Source organism: Theropithecus gelada, chromosome 6 (genome assembly GCF_003255815.1).
Source record: "Theropithecus gelada isolate Dixy chromosome 6, Tgel_1.0, whole genome shotgun sequence".
NCBI classification, from domain to species: domain Eukaryota; kingdom Metazoa; phylum Chordata; class Mammalia; order Primates; family Cercopithecidae; genus Theropithecus; species Theropithecus gelada.
Genome location: NC_037673.1, coordinates 5,179,600 through 5,201,468, shown reverse-complemented (window position 1 = coordinate 5,201,468; position 21,869 = coordinate 5,179,600). Strand labels below are relative to the sequence as shown.

The 21,869-nt window shown below is 38.7% G+C and overlaps 1 protein-coding gene across 1 annotated transcript in view; it reads right to left on the bottom strand.

The window, feature by feature from the left end:
* Positions 1 to 1,642: 1,642 nt before the first annotated feature.
* Positions 1,643 to 21,869, bottom strand: part of ICE1 (interactor of little elongation complex ELL subunit 1) — a 66,632-nt gene continuing 46,405 nt past the window's right edge. The window contains exons 16-19 of the mRNA XM_025388834.1: positions 18,101 to 18,291; positions 15,785 to 15,891; positions 5,060 to 5,158; positions 1,643 to 2,713 (exon numbers count right to left, since the gene is read on the bottom strand). Of these exons, the coding sequence (XP_025244619.1) occupies positions 2,532 to 2,713; positions 5,060 to 5,158; positions 15,785 to 15,891; positions 18,101 to 18,291 (579 nt within the window). The 3' untranslated portion in view covers positions 1,643 to 2,531. The remainder of the gene's footprint in view (positions 2,714 to 5,059; positions 5,159 to 15,784; positions 15,892 to 18,100; positions 18,292 to 21,869) is intronic.

Below are 21,869 nucleotides of genomic sequence, written 5' to 3'. Positions count from 1 at the left end.
CACCTGACAAATCCACCCACGAAGCACAATTTCCACAAGCTCAGTGGACCACGCCCTGCTCTTCTCTCTTCCATGTTTCCCACTCACTGTGCCACGCATTCCAAGCCCTTCACTCTGTGGGAGATACTCACCAAGGTCACTCACCTCACCTGACCTTGCAGCTTCTAGCCACGTAGGAAGCCAAGTGTATGGACAGTGAATGATCGACAAGGTTCCTCCTACACCACCTCCTGCCCTGTCTTTTGTCTTCTCCCTCTCCCATGGCACTTTAAATTATAGGAGGGACTAGGGGGAAGTTATTTGTCTCCCTGGGTGAACGCAGAAATACACAGAGCTTTAAGTAGTCTCCATATGCTATCAGCTTCCAAAACTGCCACATCCCTTCTGTAGAGTTTTTCCCGTAAAGGCTCCCTGCCACCTCCACTTGGAGGTCTTATGGTTCCCATGTCCCAGATGGAAAGCTCGAGAGTCATGATTCCTACCACCTGTAATTCCTAAACCTGGGCATCTATCCCCGATTCCGCGTGCTCAACTCAGTAACCTGGGAGTCTTCCCTGATTCTTCCCCGGGACTTCATGAACGCAGCATCAATTCTACCTTGACAGATGTGAAGTCCATCTGCCCTTTACCGTCTGCACCCTCACCGTCAGCTCCCAGCTCCACCTGTTGCAGTCGCCTCCTAACAGGTCTCTCCACTTCACCTCTTGCCTTTCTCACATCCCTTTTCCTCAGAACAGCCCCGGTGAACTATTGCATGTGACACGTCTGCTCAATCTCCCTGAAGCCTCGGCTGCCACTCAGCATGAAAGTGCTCCCAGCTGTCTTGAGTGACTGGCAGTTTCTTATCTAACCTGATCTCATGGGCACGTGACAGGAGTTTTGGCTCCAGCAGACTCCTTCTGGCACTCACGGGATTGTTGCCTTTCAGGGTTGCCATCCCCCCCACCCCCAACCCCGCCATCCAATCCTCCAATCCGGCAGGGACATTTCTCTTGCCTGCTTTCAAGGCTGGGTCCCTCCATCCAGGTCTTTGTAATGTTACCTCCTCAGAGAGACCCTCTTTGTCCACCACATGGAAAGAGGCGTTTACCCTGCTACTCTATATGCAAAGCTCCAGGTTTTCTTTGCTGCTGTTTCCCCTGTTTATGATTGTTGTATACACTGGGTGATCACTCGTTTAGGATTTTCCTTTACCCAAATGCCATGTGACTAGCTCCTCCTAGCAAGGCACCTGGCAGAGAGAATATGCTCAACATATTGGTAGGAAGAATGACTGGTATCAACACAAAGCTTCCAAAAGGGCAACCAAGTGATTTAAAAATTTCAGTTATGCCTGTTATAGTTACTTAAGGAGTAACAAAACTGTTGCCAAATGCAATTGTTAAAGGGCAACAATTGTAATGAAAAAAAAAAAAAATCCAATCATGAGGGCCTGCAAGCACTTAATTATCTGGCATCTGGTATCACTAAAGAGCATCTCCGTAAATACTCAAAGCCGGGCAAGTACTGGCAATGCAATGTTTATATCCCCAGAAGGTAAGTCTCCCTAGGAACGACCATTTTCTTCTTTGATTAGATGTCTTCTTCACCCTTGGTAGAACAGAAGTAACACCCAGTTTCATTCTAATAATCAGAACACTAATATCCATCGCTTACTTTTATTTTTTATTATAAAAACACATACAAGAGTTTTAAGAAATAACGAATATAAGACAAATCAAAACCATGGTGAGTTATTAAACCCATTTTCTATATACAAATACTAAAATTCCGAAAGTGGAATATCATCAAATGTGAGACACATCATAGCACGGTCCATATGTACACGGCACACAGAGCTCTGCCTGCGCTCATCTGTGAGTTGCTCATTTACATGTCACTGATAAAAAAATCTGCAAGGGAACTTCTACTCTTCAGTTCTCCTCTTCCTGATACATTGTCACGTATTTTTAAGGAACGTTAAGGATATGAAGAAAATGCATTAAAGTGGGTTTCTGCTAAGGGCTCTCCATGTTTTGCTCTGATCAATTACGCACTACATCTTGAGAAAAACTTTTGCAGCTCATTTCCAGCTAAGATAGCAGAAAACTCTAAGTTTTTGCCAATTTATTTTTTCCTAGTCACTCATTGGAGCACAAGTCCAACAATAGCTCAGGAACCAAATCATGTTTTTATATTGGTAAGTTTATTATAAAATGCCACTCAATTTTAAAAAGCCACTAAAAGGACACTTTCTGCAGCAAAAAAAGGGCTAAGTTCAAGTTTTTGTTGTTTGACAAAGACACAATAATATAACCCATATGTCACAGATCACAACAGCCTTAAGTGAAATGTATGAGATTTAGGGAAAAATGACTATGCGTCTGCTTGTTTCTCCTGTCTCCTTGCCAAACAATAAGGAGAGCCTCTGATCTGTTTTATCTATTTTATGTCTTTCGTTTTTAAACCTCCCTTTGTGTTCTCAAAGCTGATCAAACTATTTGTGTTCAAAATGTGTCAAGGCACTTCTCAAGCCTCAGTGGCATCCCGCGTCAGCCAAGCTCCTCTGTGCTCAGGGCACTGACTTCCTCTAAGCAGCTGACAATCGCAGACGGAACGCTTTTGGAGGCCTCTCTCCGCCAAGCTTCCAGGATCTTCGAAATTTCTGCTGGATTGCTGGGACTCAAGTCACAAAGAGCATACACAGCTGCTAACTGTATACCCCATGGTATATCTGAAAAGAAATTTCAAATCAGTCATAAGACAAGAAAGTATCTGTTATCCAAAATTTTAGTGATGTAACCTACTGGAATACTATTCAAATAACAGAATGCTTTCTGCTAGCAATGAAAATTAAATATTTTTTAAAACCCACAATAAAAAAATTCATTTAAGACCTGTCCACAAATAAAAAATAAAAAAAGCCTGACAGTAGCTGTCTGTGGTTTCCTGGCCCCAGCAGTGTCCTGAGGACTGCTGGTGTGTTTGTAAAAGGGAGAGGGCCTCAAAGATCCCAGTAACCCATGGCCACCACTAAGCTTCCCAAAACAGTTCTGGAAGGATCACACTCTCATATTTAAGTTTTAATAAAATGTGATCCTAAAACATTCATTAAACACATGACTCTATGAGATATCCACAGGAAGTATTTATAAATGGACTTTGGAAATGAAAAACCATAATAAAATGAGCTCTAATGAAAAGCTTTTTTTTTTTTTTTTTTTTTTTACCATACCATACTTTCAAAAACTACAGTATAGTGTATGATTCTAAATTATAGCTAGGTTATACATTACAGTATATTATCACAGTTCTCTTTTAAGGTAAGTTTATTTCAGAGTTATTAAAATTTAATTTAGTTAAAATTTAATGTATTTAAATAATTTAGGTTAAACAATTTAGGAGTTAAAGTTTATTAACTATATATAGGTCATGTGTTCCTACTCCAAAAATCTGAAATCCAAAATGCTCCAAAGCTGAAACTTTTGGAGCACCAACATGACCAACAAAGGAAATACTGGAGCATTTTGATTTTCTGATTAGGGATGCTCAACTCGTAAATATAAATACTCCAAAATTTAAGAAAATCTGAAGTCTAAAACACTTCTGGTCCCAAACATTTCAAATAAGATATACTCAATGTGTATCTCAGTTTTCTCCAAAAGGGCAAACTAGCACCATTTCAAACAATACAAAAGCCCACACATTCAAACATTAATGCTGAAAATGCAGGCAGAACTGCAGCTCTGAAAATTACTTCCTCCGCCATAAACGACAAGCAACGAGAAAGCATAGAGCACGGGGTACGCTGTAAGGCCATGACTCAAACAAATAAAAAAGTTTAACAGTAAGAGCAACACAAGAGGTTAAAAAGAATTTTAATAAATAAAACGTGGCAATATTTAAAGAGCTAGCTCTGGAGAGGGACAGACCTGGGCAAACAGCAGGGATGGCACTTCCTAGCCTCACCTTCAGCAAATCACTCTTGTCTCTGAGCTTTGGTTTCCTCCTGTATATAAGAAGGACAATGCCATCCATGCAGATGGCTGTCTTAGGGATTAGGCTGTGGGGCAGTGCCATGCACAGGGTCTAATCTATAGCAGGTCCCAACATCAGCTCCTCCTTCTCCCTCATGGGGACGAGGATTACCACAGCTTCGAGCCCACCCTAGGAGCAAAGTTAATCTGCATCTGTTGGCTAGACAACCCATCAGCCATTATTCTGGCTACTTTCTCTTATGTCAATATACAACCTGAATTGTAAAATAGAACACTGTTATATGGAAGAAATGTGCACCACTTCAGCAGCTATCCTAAAGTGAAAGAAAGTATTTCAGAGAAAGCAGCTTAATGAGAAACGCTGTTCTCATGAAGTTCAATATCCAGTCTTCCACTGAAAGCTGAAGACAAAGAACCTACCAGGTTAAGATCATCTTGGGTGTTATACAGTATTGAAAATGTCACTTTGTGCATTTCTGATGTGATGCTGCTTAACTGTATTATTCCTTGATTCTACAATATTCAAAACAAAAACTAGATTCATCCCTTATGAGAGTGACTTTAAGCTTCTCCCACAAAAGACATAAAATCACATGCTATGCAATATGTAAATGATAACAGAAATCCCCACTAGGAAGCCTTGCTCACAAGGTTTCCAGGTTTCCAAGCTCTCTCCCCATGATGCTAAGTACTCTGTGATACCTGTGCATCACTGATTTCATTCCATCAAGACACAGCTCCACCCAGGAGGCCTCGCAGAGAGCCCAGGTTAAGTCACTTGTCAGGGATCACACAGTACAGAGTTTTAGAGGCAGAATGTTAGCTGCAGGAAAAGAGAGTTTCTTCCTCCTTAGGGAAGTAGCGCCCAACAGGGCAAACGACTTTCATTTAAGTAAACAAACACCACCACAAAATCCACACACACATTCCAATATTAATGCTGGAATGTTTTGCAAATATTCCCTAATCTATGAGGTAGGAAGTGAAGCACAGAGCACAACATACAGTAAGGACCCCAAAAACGGTTTAACTATGAGAAACACAAGTTACTTGAAAGTAATTTTACTAGATGTAAGTTTTACCTTCATCGTGAGCATGCTGTATAAACATACCGATAACCGAACTAATATTTTTCACAGCAGATGGAAATCCTTCTTTCAAACCCAACTGGCCTAAACGACCTAGGGGAAACAAAACAAAATGGAAATAGTCCAGTTAAATGTTGATTAACTTCTCCTCAGAATTTAAAGGTTCATTTCTCCTACAGGAGGTGATCAAATGCCTCATCATTTCTTCTTGCATTCACCTATGCAGATGATATACAATGTGCTGCTTTCCAAGTTACAATGGAATAAACAGAAGTTAGAAGAAAGAATGGTTTCACTAGGACCAATGTGAAACGCCTGACTTCTATTAAGTTAACAGATCCAAGATAAGACTATGGTACCACCAAAATATGTATTTTTGGTCTGACTTTTGGCAACTGCTATTATACCACAGAGCAGTAATTCTCAAATGTAGTCTGCAGAAACCTTAGAGTCCTCTAAGTCAAACTACTTCACAACAATGCTAAGAAGTTCTGTGCCTTCCTCCCAGTGCTGACATGTGGTCTGATGGTGGAAAAGCCATAGCAGATGAAACTATTGGACTCTGAGTGCAAGTCCAGACAGTGGCACCTCGCTAAGTGGGAGTTACTCCCCATTGCCAGGTGCTCACAGTCAAAAAGCCAAGTTCACTTAGTCGCAACTACTGTCACTAAACCTGGACCCCTAAACACAGAACTCTGTACCATGCTGTAGACGGCACAGGAAGCACTCCCCCGTACACTGAGTGCACTGGCTGTTGCGAAGAAATGCACTTATCCAACTGTTTGTGTTGTGAATGAAATCAGGCACCTTTTTTCTCATAGGACACCACTTTTGATTGAAAGAACTGACAAACTATGGCTAACTGGAACAAGGTAGATTTTTTTCAACAATAAACAAAGTGAACCTGTGACTTAAAGGAACTTTATCCTCGTGGTCAACAACATTTGAGCTTTTTTTTTTTTTTTTTTTTGAGACGGAGTCTCACTCTGTAGCCCAGGCTGGAGTGCAGTGGCCGGATCTCAGCTCACTGCAAGCTCCGCCTCCCGGGTTTACGCCATTCTCCTGCCTCAGCCTCCCGAGTAGCTGGGACTACAGGCGCCCGCCACCTCGCCCGGCTATTTTTTTTGTATTTCTTAGTAGAGACGGGGTTTCACCGTGTTAGCCAGGATGGTCTCGAGCTCCTGACCTCGTGATCCGCCCATCTCGGCCTCCCAAAGTGCTGGGATTACAGGCTTGAGCCACCGCGCCCGGCCACATTTGAGCTTTTAAGCAAAATTAAGTTTGGAACAATTTTCATCAGCTACCCTGAGCTTGACACCTTTACAATATTTAAGACTTTTCTGTGATGAGACTGGTGACATTAAACGTGTTTTTTGGGTATTGTTGGCATTTGGAATATCTATGTCAATCAATTATTTTCCAAGTGAATCATGCAGGTTACAAAATCATAACTGGGCAAAAGGATCCCTTCGACATTTAAGCTAGCTCAGTGGATTCTAGTATAACAAGGTACAAAAAGTTCACTGCAGCATTTCAGATTTCACACTTCAAGTAACCTTTAAGAAATTACTACTTGTTGAGTTTTATTGTAGTATCAAAAAAGAATATCCATATTTGAAAAGGCTAATAAAAGATTCTGCCATCAACGACATACTTGTATGAGAATGGGTTTTCTTCATATATTCAGTCTTATGTATATGAAAAACACATGAGACTGAATGCAGAACAGATGATGAAAAATCAGCCACCTTCTATCAAACCAGACAGTACAAAGGTCTGCAACAAGGCAATGAGATTCCCATTATTTTTTGTTTTGGAAATATAGTTCTTTTCATTAAAAATGTCGTTTATGGGTTCATTACTGTTCATTTTAAATGAATAACTAAATAAACAATTTCTCAGTTTTTAATTACTAACACAGTGAATACAGATAGATATAACCTGGAGTAACGACAAGTTCTTTGAGGGTTCTCAATGATAACTAACAGGTATGAGAACCAAAGATCCAAAGATTGAGATCACAGGGCAACCAAATTCATTAAAGGCTAAAGCAAGCAGAATGGCATCATTCCCCCCATTCCTCTACACTTGGAGCCTTCTCTTACTCCAGGAGCTCTCCTATGGATGAGAACTTGATTCAAAGTGGAATCCTGTTCCCTCCATCCAGGCAAGTCCTCATCTTCTTTTGACTCTTAAGTAGGAGGATTGTGAAACATATCTTGGATGTGCTTTTATAACAATATCATACTGTATGCTCAGCGTTCTGTGTTCACATTCTCTCTCAATACTACAAATGTCCCACAGGTCTATATGTGAATCCAGTATGAGAGTTTCATCTCTATTTTAAATGTGGAGAAACTGACGCATGGGGCACTTAAGTAATTTGTATTACTTTGTAACCTCTACAGGAACTAGCTTAGTGCTAGGTATGTGCAGCCTGAATATTGTGATACATAGCAGATGCTCAGTAAATAATTACTGATCAAAGAATATCAGGATAACTCCCAATTTAAGATGACACTGTAAATATCTGAATAATTTCTAGGGAGCCTAGGAAATTGAAAAGCAATTTACTTCAGAAATCAGAAATTTCAGGTTACTGACCACTTTCAAATATCTCTTTGCAATTAGATTAAACTGCTAACAGCATACCACTGGATCTGTCCTCTGAAACAATCTACCAGGGATATTAAATGTAGGACTAACAGCAGAGAAAGGGATGTGCATCCAACACAGCTATGGCATTATTCAATCATGGGATGTGCATGCGTTTCCAGGAAACATATAATCATGTTATAATGGATCCCTTTCTTTCAATTAAAAGCGCTTAATGAAATTCAGTTTTATAAGCGATTTAAATTAATGGAGCTAAGGAGTAAAATAAGAGGAAATCATGAGTCTAGTAGATGATTTGGGGAAAAAGACTCAATATACGATGATGCAACACAGATGACAGATTGGCTACGATGGAGGAAGAGCTCCCCACAGAAGGTATGTGAGGATGCCCAGGGCCATCCAGCTGTATTAGAATACAAATAAGAAATGTGGAGCGAATCTCAACGTCCACGACAATGCAATCCCCAGCACTGTCAAGGGAGCTGGAGGAGAGCTGAGGCCTGCACACAAAGTAAGTCTACAGGACAGACCCTTCCAATAAACACTAATTAGAAGATAAAGACAGCAGGGTTTTCATTTAAAATTTTGGATGCAAGTTTGCAAAGGAATGGTAAGCTGACACAATTTCGAAGGAAAGCTAACAGATTTGCCAAGAGAACGGATAGAAATCACTGAATAATGGCTACTTCAGTCTGACTTGCAGAAACCTGACATGTGACACAGTCTTCTTCTAGCTCTAGGTTCCAGTTAATACCAGGAGGGGCAAATTATTCAGGATTGTAAAAGCTCTTTGGGGCAGAAAGATGGTATTCCACAACTTTACACTCCACTGAATCCAGTGGTAGGCAAATTTCTATCCCAACTTTGCTACCTTTCCACTGTATGGCCTCAGACAAGGACTTAATCTTTCCAGGCCTCAGCTCTGCCAAGAACTAAGCACTGCAGTGAGATGAGTTTCTGTTCTCCACCACATTTCTGTGACTCTAGAGCAATCTGAACATTCCACAAAATGCTTTTTTAACAGTTTAGCATTAAGGTAGGTTGGAGTTAAACCCCATGTACTAATCCTGTGGCCATTTGCCGTTAGCAATGCTCACACCTGAATCCAACATTAGAAAACGCAAGTCTCACTGATATACAACTTTTTTTATTGTCCATGGAGTAAAAATCTCATTAATAGGATGTGCAGATTTTGAATTAAGAACAGACAGAGGCCGGGTATGGTGGCTTACACCTGTAATCCCAGCACTTTGGCAGGCCAAGGCAGGCGGATCACCTGAGACCGGGAGTTTGAGACCAGCCTGACCAACATGGAGAAACTCTGTCGCCACTTAAAAAAAAACTACAAAAAGTTAGCCGGGCGTGCTGGCGCATGCCTGTAATCCCAGCTACTTGGGAGGCTGAGGCAAGAGAATCGCTTGAACCTGGGAGGCAGAGGTTGTGGTGAGCCGAGATGGCGCCATTGCACTCCAGCCTGGGCAACAAGAGCAAAACTCCGTCTCAAAAAACAACAAAAAAAAGAATAAAGACAATTCCTTTATTTTATGAAGATTAGTGTATGACTTAAGTTAATATCATTATATCACTTTTACTCAATTTTTAAGTCAAGGTCAGATTCAGAAATGGCAAGAAAGTTCACTAACAGTTTCTCCTTAGGAACAATTCAAACTCCCAATCCAGATGACTGTATTTTTGTGTGTATGTGTGTGTGTTGGGGGGTGGGGGTATTAATGTCACTTCTGAGAAATCTGCCCGGCCTAAACAGCAGGCCTCACTCACTTTCACCCCTTGCCCTCAGCCCACACCACTATCCTTGTCACCCAGCAGCTGCCTGGTTCTGAGTCCCATCTCCTGCATATAGTGCCACAGCACCAAAAGGACAGGCAGCACCAGGCTCTGCTGCTCCTCTCCTGTGCTGGCACACCTGTGCACACGTGGCGGCCCGCTAGGTTGTGCTCCAGCCTCCCCACATCCATCTGGCTCATGCACACGACTTCATCAGCAGACCTGAGAAGGGCTTATTCTTCCTGACTTTGCTCTTATTTCGACATTACGCTAATTATCCATCCTCTGAACTGCTTTTATATGTTTATAAGCATTTTAGTACATGGTATTGTCAATTATATATTATGTTAATTACACATTATTCTTATTCTCTATAACATATAATTGTATTGTATATCACTCTTAATTGTACAAGTATGCATATATTACTCTAAATAATACATATTATTAAAGTCATAAATTATTTGGCTCTCAACAGCCAGAATTTTAAAGATTCAAAGAATAAACTAGACTTGATTTGAATAAAATGACAAGCCATATTTTCTCCTTACAATTACACATCCTTCTTTTTAAATAAACTATTAACATGTTCTTAATTCACATATTTCAAGGTACATATTTGAAAGTATATAATCTTAAATAGTTTTCTTTAAAAGAGTTTTGTGACATCTAAATGAAAGGTAAAGTACAGTCACAGGTTGCTTAGCCAGGAGATCACATTTTAAGAAATTCACCTTTTAGGACATCGTGTCCTTGGACAAACATTATCCTAGAGTACACTTGCACAAACGCAGATGGAGTAGCCTACCACACACCTAGGCTATATGGTGCAGCCTATTCATAGGCTACAAATCTGTACAGCATGTTCCTGTACCGAATACTGGAGGCTTTTGTAACACTTTGGTAAGCATCTGTGTATCTAAACATAGAAAGGGTGCAGGAAAACAAGGTATTATCATCTTCTGAGATGACCTTCTGGTATGTGCTCCACTGCTGATGAAAACGTTGTTATGCGGTGAATGACTGTGTATACTATTTTATTTATGGCAATCATTCATTCTCTTTTCCAAACCCATTATTTCATGAGCATGCCTACAGAGCTTTGCAGGCACAACCCTAACACTATCAGAACCTCGGAAGATGGAGCCTGAGAATCTGTGTTTTTTAAAAAGCTTCTCAGGCAATTTGGATGGCCAGCCAAATCTGGTAACCCCAGAAGATAAACACTAATTAGAAGAGACACTGGAGAAAACACCAAGATAAATCACATGTCCAGCTGACCCTCCTCTAAAACGCAAAGAGGCTGCTTCCGCTGTTGTATGAGGCTGTTGAGCACAAAAAACACAATCTTCACTCATTTCCTCTCAAGATTAACCAATATAGAAACACAACCGCTAAAACAAGAACCAAAAAATCACCATATTTTAAAGTGTAACTTAAAAAAATATCCTATTGTTTTGAAAATTCCACAGATTATCTAGGATAACATATATATTTACACCTTAAAACATCTCTTCTGATTTTTTTTAACTCTCAAAAAGATTTCACAATTTAGAATGAGTCAAAAGCATGAGCATTTTTTCCTGAATTCGTAAGAGAAGCTGCTGCTGAAATCAGCATTTCCAGATACACGGCTGTCACCTAACTGCTGGGAATGCCATCACTGACCCTCCTGTGTTCCCTAGTGCTCCACAGCTAGAATGGAAATTGTTGTTGAGGGTTATCTTGAACTGAGGAATTCAGCAAAAGTTTTGAACCTGTGCACCACGTGGCATAGTTTCTTCATTTCCACTTCTGTGCCTCTGTTTATCTTCTGATATATCTCTTCTGAATTCGCAGTCTTTGGCAATCATTTGGTTCTCCTATCCTCTTGTTTGCTAACTTATCTCCAAGTGTATTCTTGGTTATTTCCAGTGAAATTTGGTGTCTACTTTGTAACCAAGTTTTTGTCTAGAACAATTTTATTTACTTAGGGCAATGTTGCTATAAGTGCATGCAAAGTACACACAGAGGAGGAATGCAAATTTGCCGATACAGTAACAAAATTCACAGGGTATTTCCTACTGTGATCTATTTTTAGACTCACTTATATAACGTATTCTCAAATACTAACCTTATTTCAAATGATGCTATCTGTGAGTTTTAATTAAGAAAAATCCAAAGATACTTAAAAGTCATAACTGTCTTCAAAGTATCTAAGGGCTATAATGCAGAAATTGGATGAAGCTTGTTTCATATTCCCCAGGGGCAAAGAATACATGCTGCAGATACAGAAGTCAGGTCAAAAGAAAGAGAGCTTTCTTTTTAAAGTTCTAGGATACACGTGCAGAACCTACAGGTTTGTTACATAGGTACACATGTGCCATGATGGTTTGCTGCACCTATCAACCCATCAGCTAGGTTTTAAGTCCCACAGGTATTTGTCCTAATGCTCTCCCTCCCCTTACCCCCCACGCCCTGACAAGCCCCAGTGTGTGATGTTCCCGTGTCCATGTGTTCTCACTGTTCAACTCCCACTTATGAGTGAGAACATGAAGTGTTTGGTTTTCTGTTCCTGTGTTAGTTTGCTGAGAATGATGGCTTCTGGCTTCATTCATGTCCCTGTAAAGGACATACACTCATTTTTATGGCTGCATAGTATTCCATGGTATATTATATGCCACATTTTCTTTATCCAGTCTATCACTGATGGACATTTGGGTTAGTTCCAAGTCTTTGCTATTGTAAACAGTGCTGCAATAAAGATACATGTGCATGTGCCTTTATAGTACAATGATTTATAATCCTTTGGATATATACCCACTAGTGAGACTGCTGGGTCAAATGTTATTTCTGGTTCTAGATCCTTGAGAAATCACCACACTGTCTTCCACAATGTTTGAACTAATTCACACTCCCACCAACAGTGTTAAAGTGTTCCTATTTCTCCATAGCCTCACCAGCATCTGTTGTCTCCTGACTTTTTAATGATCACCATCCTAACTGACATGAGATGGTACCTCATAGTGGTTTTGATTTGCGCTTCTCTAACGATGAGCTTTTTTTCATGTTTGTTGGCTGCATAAATGTCTTCTTTAGAGAAGTGTCTATTCATATCCTTTGCCCACTTTTTGATAGGGTTGCTTTTTTTCTTGTAAATTTGTTTACATTCCTTGTAGATTCTGGATATTGGACCTTTTTCAGATGGATAGATTGCAAAAAATTTCTCCCATTCTGTAGGTTGCCTGTTCATTCTGATAGTAGTTTCTTTTGCTGTGCAGAAACTCTTTAGTTTAATTAGATCCCATTTGTCAATTCTGGCTTTTGTTGCAATTGTTTTTGGCATTTTAGTCATGAAGTTTGCCCATGCCTATGTCCTGAATGGCATCACCTAGGTTTTCTTTTAGAGTTTTTATGGTTTTGGGTTTTACCTTTAAGTCTTCAATCCATCTTGAGTTAATTTTTGTATAAGGTGTAAGGAAAGGTTCCAATTTCAGTTTTGTGCATATGGCTAGCCAGTTTTCCCAGCATCATTTATTAAATAGGGAATCCTTTCCCCATTGCTTGTTTTTATCAGGTTTGTCGAAGATCAGATGGTTGTAGATGTGTGGTGTTATTTCTGAGGTCTCTGTTCTGTTCCATTAGTCTATATGTCTGTTTTGGTACCATGCTGCTTTGGTTACTGTAGCCTTTTAGAATAGTTTGAAGTCTAGTGTGACACTTCCAGCTTTGTTCTTTTTGCTTACGACTGTCTTGGCTATATGAGCTTTTCTTTGGTTCCATATGAAATTTAAAGTAGTTTTTTTCCTAATTCTGCAAAGAAAGTCAGTGGTAGCTTGATGGAAATAGCATTGAATCTATAAATTACTTTGGCAATATGGCCATTTTCACGATATTGATTCTTCCTATCCATGAGCATGGAATGTTTTTCCACTTGTGTCCTTTTTACTCGAGCAGCGGTTTGTAGTTCTCCTTGAAAAGTTCCTTCACATCCCTCGTAAGTTGTATTCCTAGGTATTTTATTCTCTTTGTAGCAATTGTGAATGGGAGTTCACTCATGATTTGGCTCTATGCTTGTCTATTATTGGTATATAGGAATGGCTGTGATTTTTGTACACTGATTTTGTATCCTGTGACTCTGCTGAAGTTGCTTATCTGCTTAAAGAGTTTTTGGGCTGAGACAATGGAGTTTTCTAAATATACAATCATGTTATCTGCAAACAGACAATTTGACTTCCTCTCTTCCTATGTGAATACCCTTTATTTTTTCTCTTGCCTGACTGGCCTGGCCAGAACTTCCAATACTATGTTGAATAGGAGTGGTGAGAGAGGGCATCCTTGCCTTGTGCTGGTTTTCAAAGGGAATGCTTCCAACTTTTGCCCATTCAAAATGATACTAGCTGTGGATATGTCATAAATAGCTCTAATTACATTATGTTCCATCAATACCTAGTTTGAGAGTTTTTAGCATGAAGGGATGTTGAAATTTTATTAAAGGCCTTTTTCGGCATCTATTGAGATAATCATGTGGTGTTTGTCATTGGTTCTGTTTATGGGATGGGTTACGTTTATTGATTTGCATATGTTGAACCAGCCTTGCATCCCAGGGATAAAGCTGACTTGATCATGGTGGATAAGCTTTTTGATGTGCTGCTGGATTTGGTTTGTCAGTATTTTATTGAGGATTTTCACATCGATGTTCATTGGAGACGCTGGTCTGAAATTTTCTTTTTCTGTTTTGTTTCTGCCAGGTTTTGGTACCAGGATGATGCTGGCCTCCTAAAATGAGTTAAGGAGGATTCTTTCTTTCTCTATTGTTTGGAATAGTTTCAGAAGGAATGGTACCAGCTCCTCTTTGCACCTCTGGTAAAATTTGGCTGTGAATCCTGTGGTCCTGGGCTTTTTTGGTTTGTAGGCTAGTAATCACTGCCTCAATTTCAGAACTTGTTCTGAAACGGTCTATTCAGAGATTCTACTTCTTTCTGGTTTAGTCTTGGTAAGGGTGCATGTGTCCAGGAATTTATCCATTTCTTCTAGATTTTCTAGTTTATTTGCATAGAGGCGCTTACAGTATTCTCTGATGGCAGTTTATATTTCTGTGGAATCAGTGGTGATATCCCCTTTATCATTTTTTATTGCGTGTACTTGATTCTTGTCTCTTTTCTTCTTTATTAGTCTGGCTAGTGGTCTATTTTGTTAATCTTTTCAAAAACCCAGCTCCTAGATTCACTGATTTTTTTGAAGGGTTTTTTGTATCAAAGACATCTTTCTAATTAATAGATCTTATCACTGATAATTCTACAGGGTCTTGACAGCAGCTTGTTGAAGACGAGATAGAACAAAAAAATAAGTAAAAATAAAAATAAAGATTCGTAGAAGATAAGTAAAAACAAAAACTAACAATTCGTAGGAAATAAGGAGAACCAAATGGCCATTGAGGTCCTCTTTAAATATGAGATTAAGAAGGATCCATGTCTCATTTAAAATATTTTTAAACAATCATTTAACTTCTGTAATTCATTTAAGTGACCCTTAACAGGCAAGTATGAAAACATTGCGGCAGGTGGTGTGAAGATATCCTGGATATAGTTTGTGTATCTGTCCCCACCCAAATCTCACATTGAACTGTAATCCCCAGTGCTGAAGTTGGGGCCTGGTGGGAGGTGTCTGGATCATGGAAGTGGATCCCTCATGAATGCCTTGGGCCATGCCTGTGGTGAGCAAGCTCTTGCTCTTGAGTTCACAGGAGATCTGGTCATTTAAAAGTGTGTGACACCTCCCCACTACCCCTCATTCGCTCCTGCTTTACATATGTGATGTGTCTGCTCCCCTATCACCTTCAACCATGATTGAAAGCTCCCTAAGAATGCCCCAGAAGCCAAGCAGGTACCAGCACGCTACTTCCTATAAAGCCTGCAGAACTGTGAGCCAATGAAACCTCTTTATAAATTATCCCATCTCAGGTAGTATTTTATAGCAATGCAAGAATGGCTTAATATAATCCTTATTTTAGAAACCAAATGAAACTACAATATAATTTATAGTAACTTATATATCCTAGTGTTTGTGTATTAGTACTAGCATCTAAAAAGAGCTCAATTATAACTAAAATATACTAACATGAAAAATCTTAACCTCTGAAAAAGATGAATAAAACATTATAAGAAAAGAGAAAGAAGACTGACTTAAAAGCACAAAAGTATCTACTCTGATGGTTCTAAAATCAGTCATTACGGAAAATTTTCAAAGTCAACATATATTATTATACAGTTACCCCCACCCTTGCACGAAGATGTCATCAATAACAAGAAAAAAATAATAATAAAACAGATAACTTACCAATCAGCCTCAGTATTGAGGCTATAATAATATCAGGAGTATACGCAATGTTCGCATGTCCTTTTCTGTATTTTATCCACTTATCCATTACAGGCCACAGCTCCTTACTATAAAACAGCAACATGAAAAGATGTATGCTCATCATCACTCAAATAATATTAATAACTTATCTTATAAATGATCCTTAAGCAATCAGTGAAAGAGGGTATTTGCTAAGGATCTAACATTGTAAGTTCAAGTGAGAACAGATACTGGATGCTCACATCTTCTCCAACAGCATGGCTGTGCCCACGCTAGCTTTAACATGGCTGGAAATTCAGTGCTTGCATCTTATTCTAACTCTTCTGAACAAGGCTTTGGACAGAGAAACTGAACAGCAACCCCAATGTCCCAGAACTAGGAAGTGGCAGAGCCTCAGTTTTCACTTGGACTCTCCAGGTGCAAAAGCAGCCCCTGTGTTTTAAAAGCCAAGTTACCTGGCAGGATCACAGACAAATAAAGCTGTGCATGTAAAAAGGAGCTAAGCCAGAGGAAAATGGTAACTTCAGTAATCAAGTAACACTTTAGATGGATAAAAGAAACTTTCCACTGACTGAAAACAGTGCCAATTCCTCTTTGTCTTCTATTTTTTCAAAAATCTATCTAATTCTTTCATGGCATTCATAAAGTATCACTAGTAAAGTTTATTAGACAAAAGAAAAATGATAATTAAAAGCACTCCAAACTCAGTCTCAGATCATTATTACTCTTCTAATTCTGTCTTTTCTTCTAGATACTCCCCACTCTCCATAGATGTAAACAACCTGTAGAGAGCCACCAGCGCTGAGGAAGGGAGCAGGGTCTGTAGTTGCTCAGGTGGAGATCCTCATGTTTGCTGACATCTTCACCATGAGTGTAGGGATCGTGGACCAAGTATCTCTGACGGGTACCAGCCCCGGCCTCTTCAAGCGTAAGTGGGGCCAACAGGGCCCCTGCCTCGTGGGTTCCCATGAGGATTCAGAAAGCTGAGGCCCACAGTAGGCCCTGACACATCATTATACAGACTGGCACTGGACAGACTGTTCTGTCATTTTCTTATTTAGTAACAGACTGGGAAATACTTTTCCATGTCAATACATAGTAATCCATTCATAGCTATGTGTTTTAATATAGCTATCATCTCATAGAGGAGTGCCATGATTTGATTCCTTACTGTCTGACATTCAGATGTCTAATCTTCCCTTAGTGTCAAGATGATGAACAAGAGTAACACACATCCTTGGACACACATAGATCCTTGGACAAGGTAATTTCCACAGCTTCAAGTATCTCAAGGATATGGATTATAAAACCTTTGATGCATCCTTTTTAATGTCACCAACTCCCTTAAACCAGCCTTTCTCGGCCAGGGTTCCACAAGAAAATTAAGACCTACAGAAAAATTATTTGAGTGACAATTTTCTCCATTCTCCCAGAGATGGTACAAAGCTATTGCCAGAATTATAAATGCACAGAGAAAAGTTAATTTACTACATATAATGAATGCCTGGGAGCTTAATTTTCTCCCAGGTGGGAGGAGCTGCTAATTTATAATTCTGAATATTTCTCTTCCCTTTAGGTTTTGTGAGTATCTGTATGTTACGATAATGATAATTCCATTCAACATACATTGGCCAGGTGCTCCCCTTGTGTGGGCACTGTTCCACATGCTGGGGATACGCCACGAGCCAAACAAGGCCACCCTCTGCCCCTCCAGAGTCATTTCTATTGGGGAGAGATGATAACAGCAGAATTGAACAAAAAGTAGTGACAGGTACTAAAGGAAAATAAAGCAAGAAAATGTGATAGTGATAAAGGTAGCTTCTTTTATTTTTTTGAGACGGAGTCTTGCTCTCTCGCCCAGGTTGGAGTGCAGTGGCACGATCTCGGTTCACTGCAAGCTCCACCTCCAGGGTTCACGCCATTCTCCTGCCTCAGCCTCCCAAGTAGCTGGGACTACAGGCACCCGCCACCACGTCCAGCTAATTTTTGGTATTTTTAGTAGAGACGGGGTTTCACCATGTTAGCCAGGATGGTCTCGATCTCCTGACCTCGTGATCCACCCACCTTGGCCTCCCAAAATGCTGGGATTACAGGCGTGAGCCACCATGCCCGGCCATGATGAAGGTATCTTAAGGGTAGTTTTATTAACTCTTACAAAATAAAAGCAGCATCATTTGTAAATGTTTCATCTGCCTTACATGCTTAAACAACAAAAATTATTCAAACCACAATTCAGCATTCAACAACTCAACCTCACAATAACACATCTTTATTTAAGTTAGTAAAATAACTAACCTTATGATGTTATCATGTGTCCAGATCCATTTCTGATGGCAGCAGAGCAGATCAATGGCAAATATGTATTCCCAAGTGTTATCACTTAGGTCTTCACCAAATTTTTCACTAGATTGAAATTCTGTTTTCGGACATAACTGTATGGTCAAAAGCAGCTTAGAAACCATGAAGCCAACATCTACCGGGGCATTCTAGCAAATGAAAAGAAATAAAATAAAATCTGGAGTTTCAAATATAATGCATCTTACCTTAGTTATCTAAAAGACTATAATAAGCATTCGATGACTAATCATTTAATCAGAAACAGCTTTTCAAAACAGTTTGATCATGTTTATCTTAGTCATAGAATGATGACACAACAGGAGTTGGATGAGCCAGATTAAAAAGCTATATAGGCAGGATGCAGGATCCCATCAGGCAGAAAAGAGCTTACCTGTAATCCAGATAGGAAAGCACAGTTTCATCAACTCGAGAATTAAAGTTAGGAAGCTAGTTGTAATTTCAAAAATAAACCTCTAAAAATTATTTAAATTCTATTATTTTTCTGATACTGAGTATCAGTCTGCCTTTTCAAGAAATTCATAAAACTGAATCAGACAGTAACGGATTCTTACTTCTGGCTTTTTTCACACCTGTGTATAATGTGTTGTGATATTTATCCATAGTGCTACATGAAAGATAGTTTGAACACTTTTTACTGCTGAATAGTAACCAATTATATGGATATATTACTGTTTATCAATTCACTTTTGACTACTGTTAATGTTGCTATGAATATTCATGTACAAGCCTTTGTGAGGATGTAAATTTCACTTCTCTTGAAAATACCTAAGAGTGGAACTCCTGGGCCTTTGGCTAAGAAATGGTTTAACTTTATAAGAAGGTGCCCAACGATTTTGCAAAGTAGTCATGCTTTTTCATGTTTCCACCAGCACTGCTTGAGAGTTTTATTATAAAAACAATACACATATAATACTCAATATACGTAATACAAGAAAAGGCTTGGGCTTGGAAATTTGCTTTATTACTAGAAGGACTCAATAAGTGAACCTTTCAGAACCTGTATCCTGAAAGGTTCTAAGTCTCAAGGTTTCTGTAAGATAATCCATAGCCAAATCACGGTTCAAAGTAATATTCCTGATAACCAAAACTCAGCCAGAATGGTAAATATTTCCCACTGAGAAAAATCAGTGACTTTGCAACCTGAGGAGATGCAAAAATAAATTTTGACATGAAAGAAATCAAATCCATATATTCACTTTTTTGAGTATCTATTTTACATTTTGCAGTAATTGTGAACATGGGATAATCGGCATGTATACAATACATGCCCCGTAAAAGTGCTGAGAATCTCCTGTGTTTCAGGTGTGGCTGTAATTGGAAGTATTTGGTATTAGAATCATAATTTTAATTAGACATGTTTAACAGAATGTAATTAAGTTTGTAAACATTGTTTGAATATTTATTACAACTCACATTCTACATTCTCAATCTGACTTTTTATATTCAAGAGTTGCTTAAGTGCTTAGGAAGATTATGCTTATTAGATTTGAAGCCCTACTTTAAGTGTTTTTGAAGAATATATCTTAAGTTTATGAATATGTTTAAAGTTTTAAGATAATTAACGTACTGAAATTTGTAAATAAGATAATTTAGGAAATGTTAATCTGTTAAATACATGAGTTAACTAACATTAATCAATGGCCAAAGTGAACACATTCTTACTTTGTTAACAATTAATTGATTTATAAATGAAACAAGACTCATGAGTTTAAAGGTTTTTTAAAAAGGTTTATAAATTTACAACTTTAAAATTCAGCAGTAATTTAAACCAAGAAGTCACTTCTACACATAGAGCATCCTTAAAGATTTTATCAACTGCACCAGAAAAACTTGCAGGAGGAACCACCTTGAAGAACCCAACACAGGGAAATACTTCCCACCATGGTTACAGCAGGAATCGCTAACTCATGATTTTAAAAACTGAAATAATTTCAAAATTTACACTGAAGATAATACTCCTTTGTTAACTAGCAGTATTATATTTAATAAGTTGCCTTCTATTTCCTAGTCTAGGAATAATCCCATGGGGGTTTCTTCTTTAATTTAGTAATGTATTGATTTTCTGATTCTGAATTCTCCTTGTTTTATCAGGATAAACTCTATTTAGTTATAAAGTATTATTCTTTGAATACATTACGGAAATCTCCTGTTTAGTGACACTTCTTACATCTAAGTGACTCACTAAAAACTGGCTTTTTCCTTCTTATAGCATTTTTAATTGGGTTTTATTATTAGAAATGAACAGAAGGCTTTCAGTTTTTCCTCATGCTTAAAATAGATTACAGTTACTTGGTTCTTTAAAGATTAGATTAAAACTCAGGTGGAATCTATACATGTCTTTGTACAGAAAAGTTTTATCTTTTCAACCAGTCTTTTCAAGTTTTCTACCCCAAAGCCAATTTTGATCATTTGTATTTTGCTAGGAAATCACCGTTTCCAAATCTACTGCAGACAGTCATCTTCTCATTCTGTGTCCTATGTGTCTACTTTCCCATTTCAAATCTTCACTATTTCTGTTCTTTTCTGTTTCTGCTGATCTGCATTGTCAGCTAAAAAGCAGTATTTTTATCTTCTATGTGTTTCTGTTTCTTTTTCACTTCATTACTACTATCTCCTAAAATTTATTCTTTTTCTCTGGTTCCCTTATTATATTTCTAATGTTGAAGATGAGTAGCAGTTAACTTCATTTATTTTCTGCTAAACAACTAAGACATTTAAGATACTTTAATGAGTACATGTTTTCCAAAAAAGCTAGAGATCTTTGATTCTGAGTTTACTTTTTCATTGACTTTTAAGACTGTGATTTTACTTTTCGTATTTTATTTGTTCCCAGATTGTCTACAAATGTATGTCTCAATTTCAAAGTAAATGTAAATATTTTGAAATTTTTTTCTGTTAAATTTTACTGAATTATTACCAGGGAATTTTGAGTGTGAAATCTTTACTTTTTAGAAACTAATGTTTTCATGTGGTCAATTCATCATTCATTTGTGTAAATGTGTCACAGATATATAAAAAATATTCTTCATACACATTTACTTTTAAATTAATGAATTGTACTATGTCCTCATTTTTGTTTACTAGATGTTTAATTCTGTAAGCAAGCATTTGAAAATCCTCTAATATAATGGGGTTTTATTCCCCAAGTATTTCTCCCTTCCTTAAAGCTTTGACTATGTATTTTTATTTGACACAATACTTAGCAAATACATTTACTAAAATGGTATGTTCTTCATAAGTAATGTCTTTTTAACCATACCCTGCTTAATTCCGAACAGCTGAAAGGAGATGGGCTCTAGTGTGCAAGCGGAAAGACCAAGTGACAGCAGGAGCAGCCTGGGCAGATAACATTCTGAAGGCAGGTAACCCTCTAGAGGCAAGTACTCTCCAGAAACAGGTAACTCTCTAGGAACAGGTAACCCCCTGGAGGCAGGTAACCCTCTGGGAACAGGTAACTCTGGAGGCAGGTAACTCTCTGGGAACAGGTAACTCTGGAGGCAGGTAACCCTCTGGGAACAGGTAACTCTGGAGGCAGGTAACCCTCTGGGAACAGGTAACTCTGGAGGCAGGTAACCCTCTGGGAACAGGTAACTCTGGAGGTAGGCAACTCTCTGCGAACAGGTAACCCTCTGAAGGCAGTAACCCTCGAAGCAGGTAATTCTCTGGAGGCAGGTAACCTTCCAGAAGCAGGTAACTCTCCAGAGGC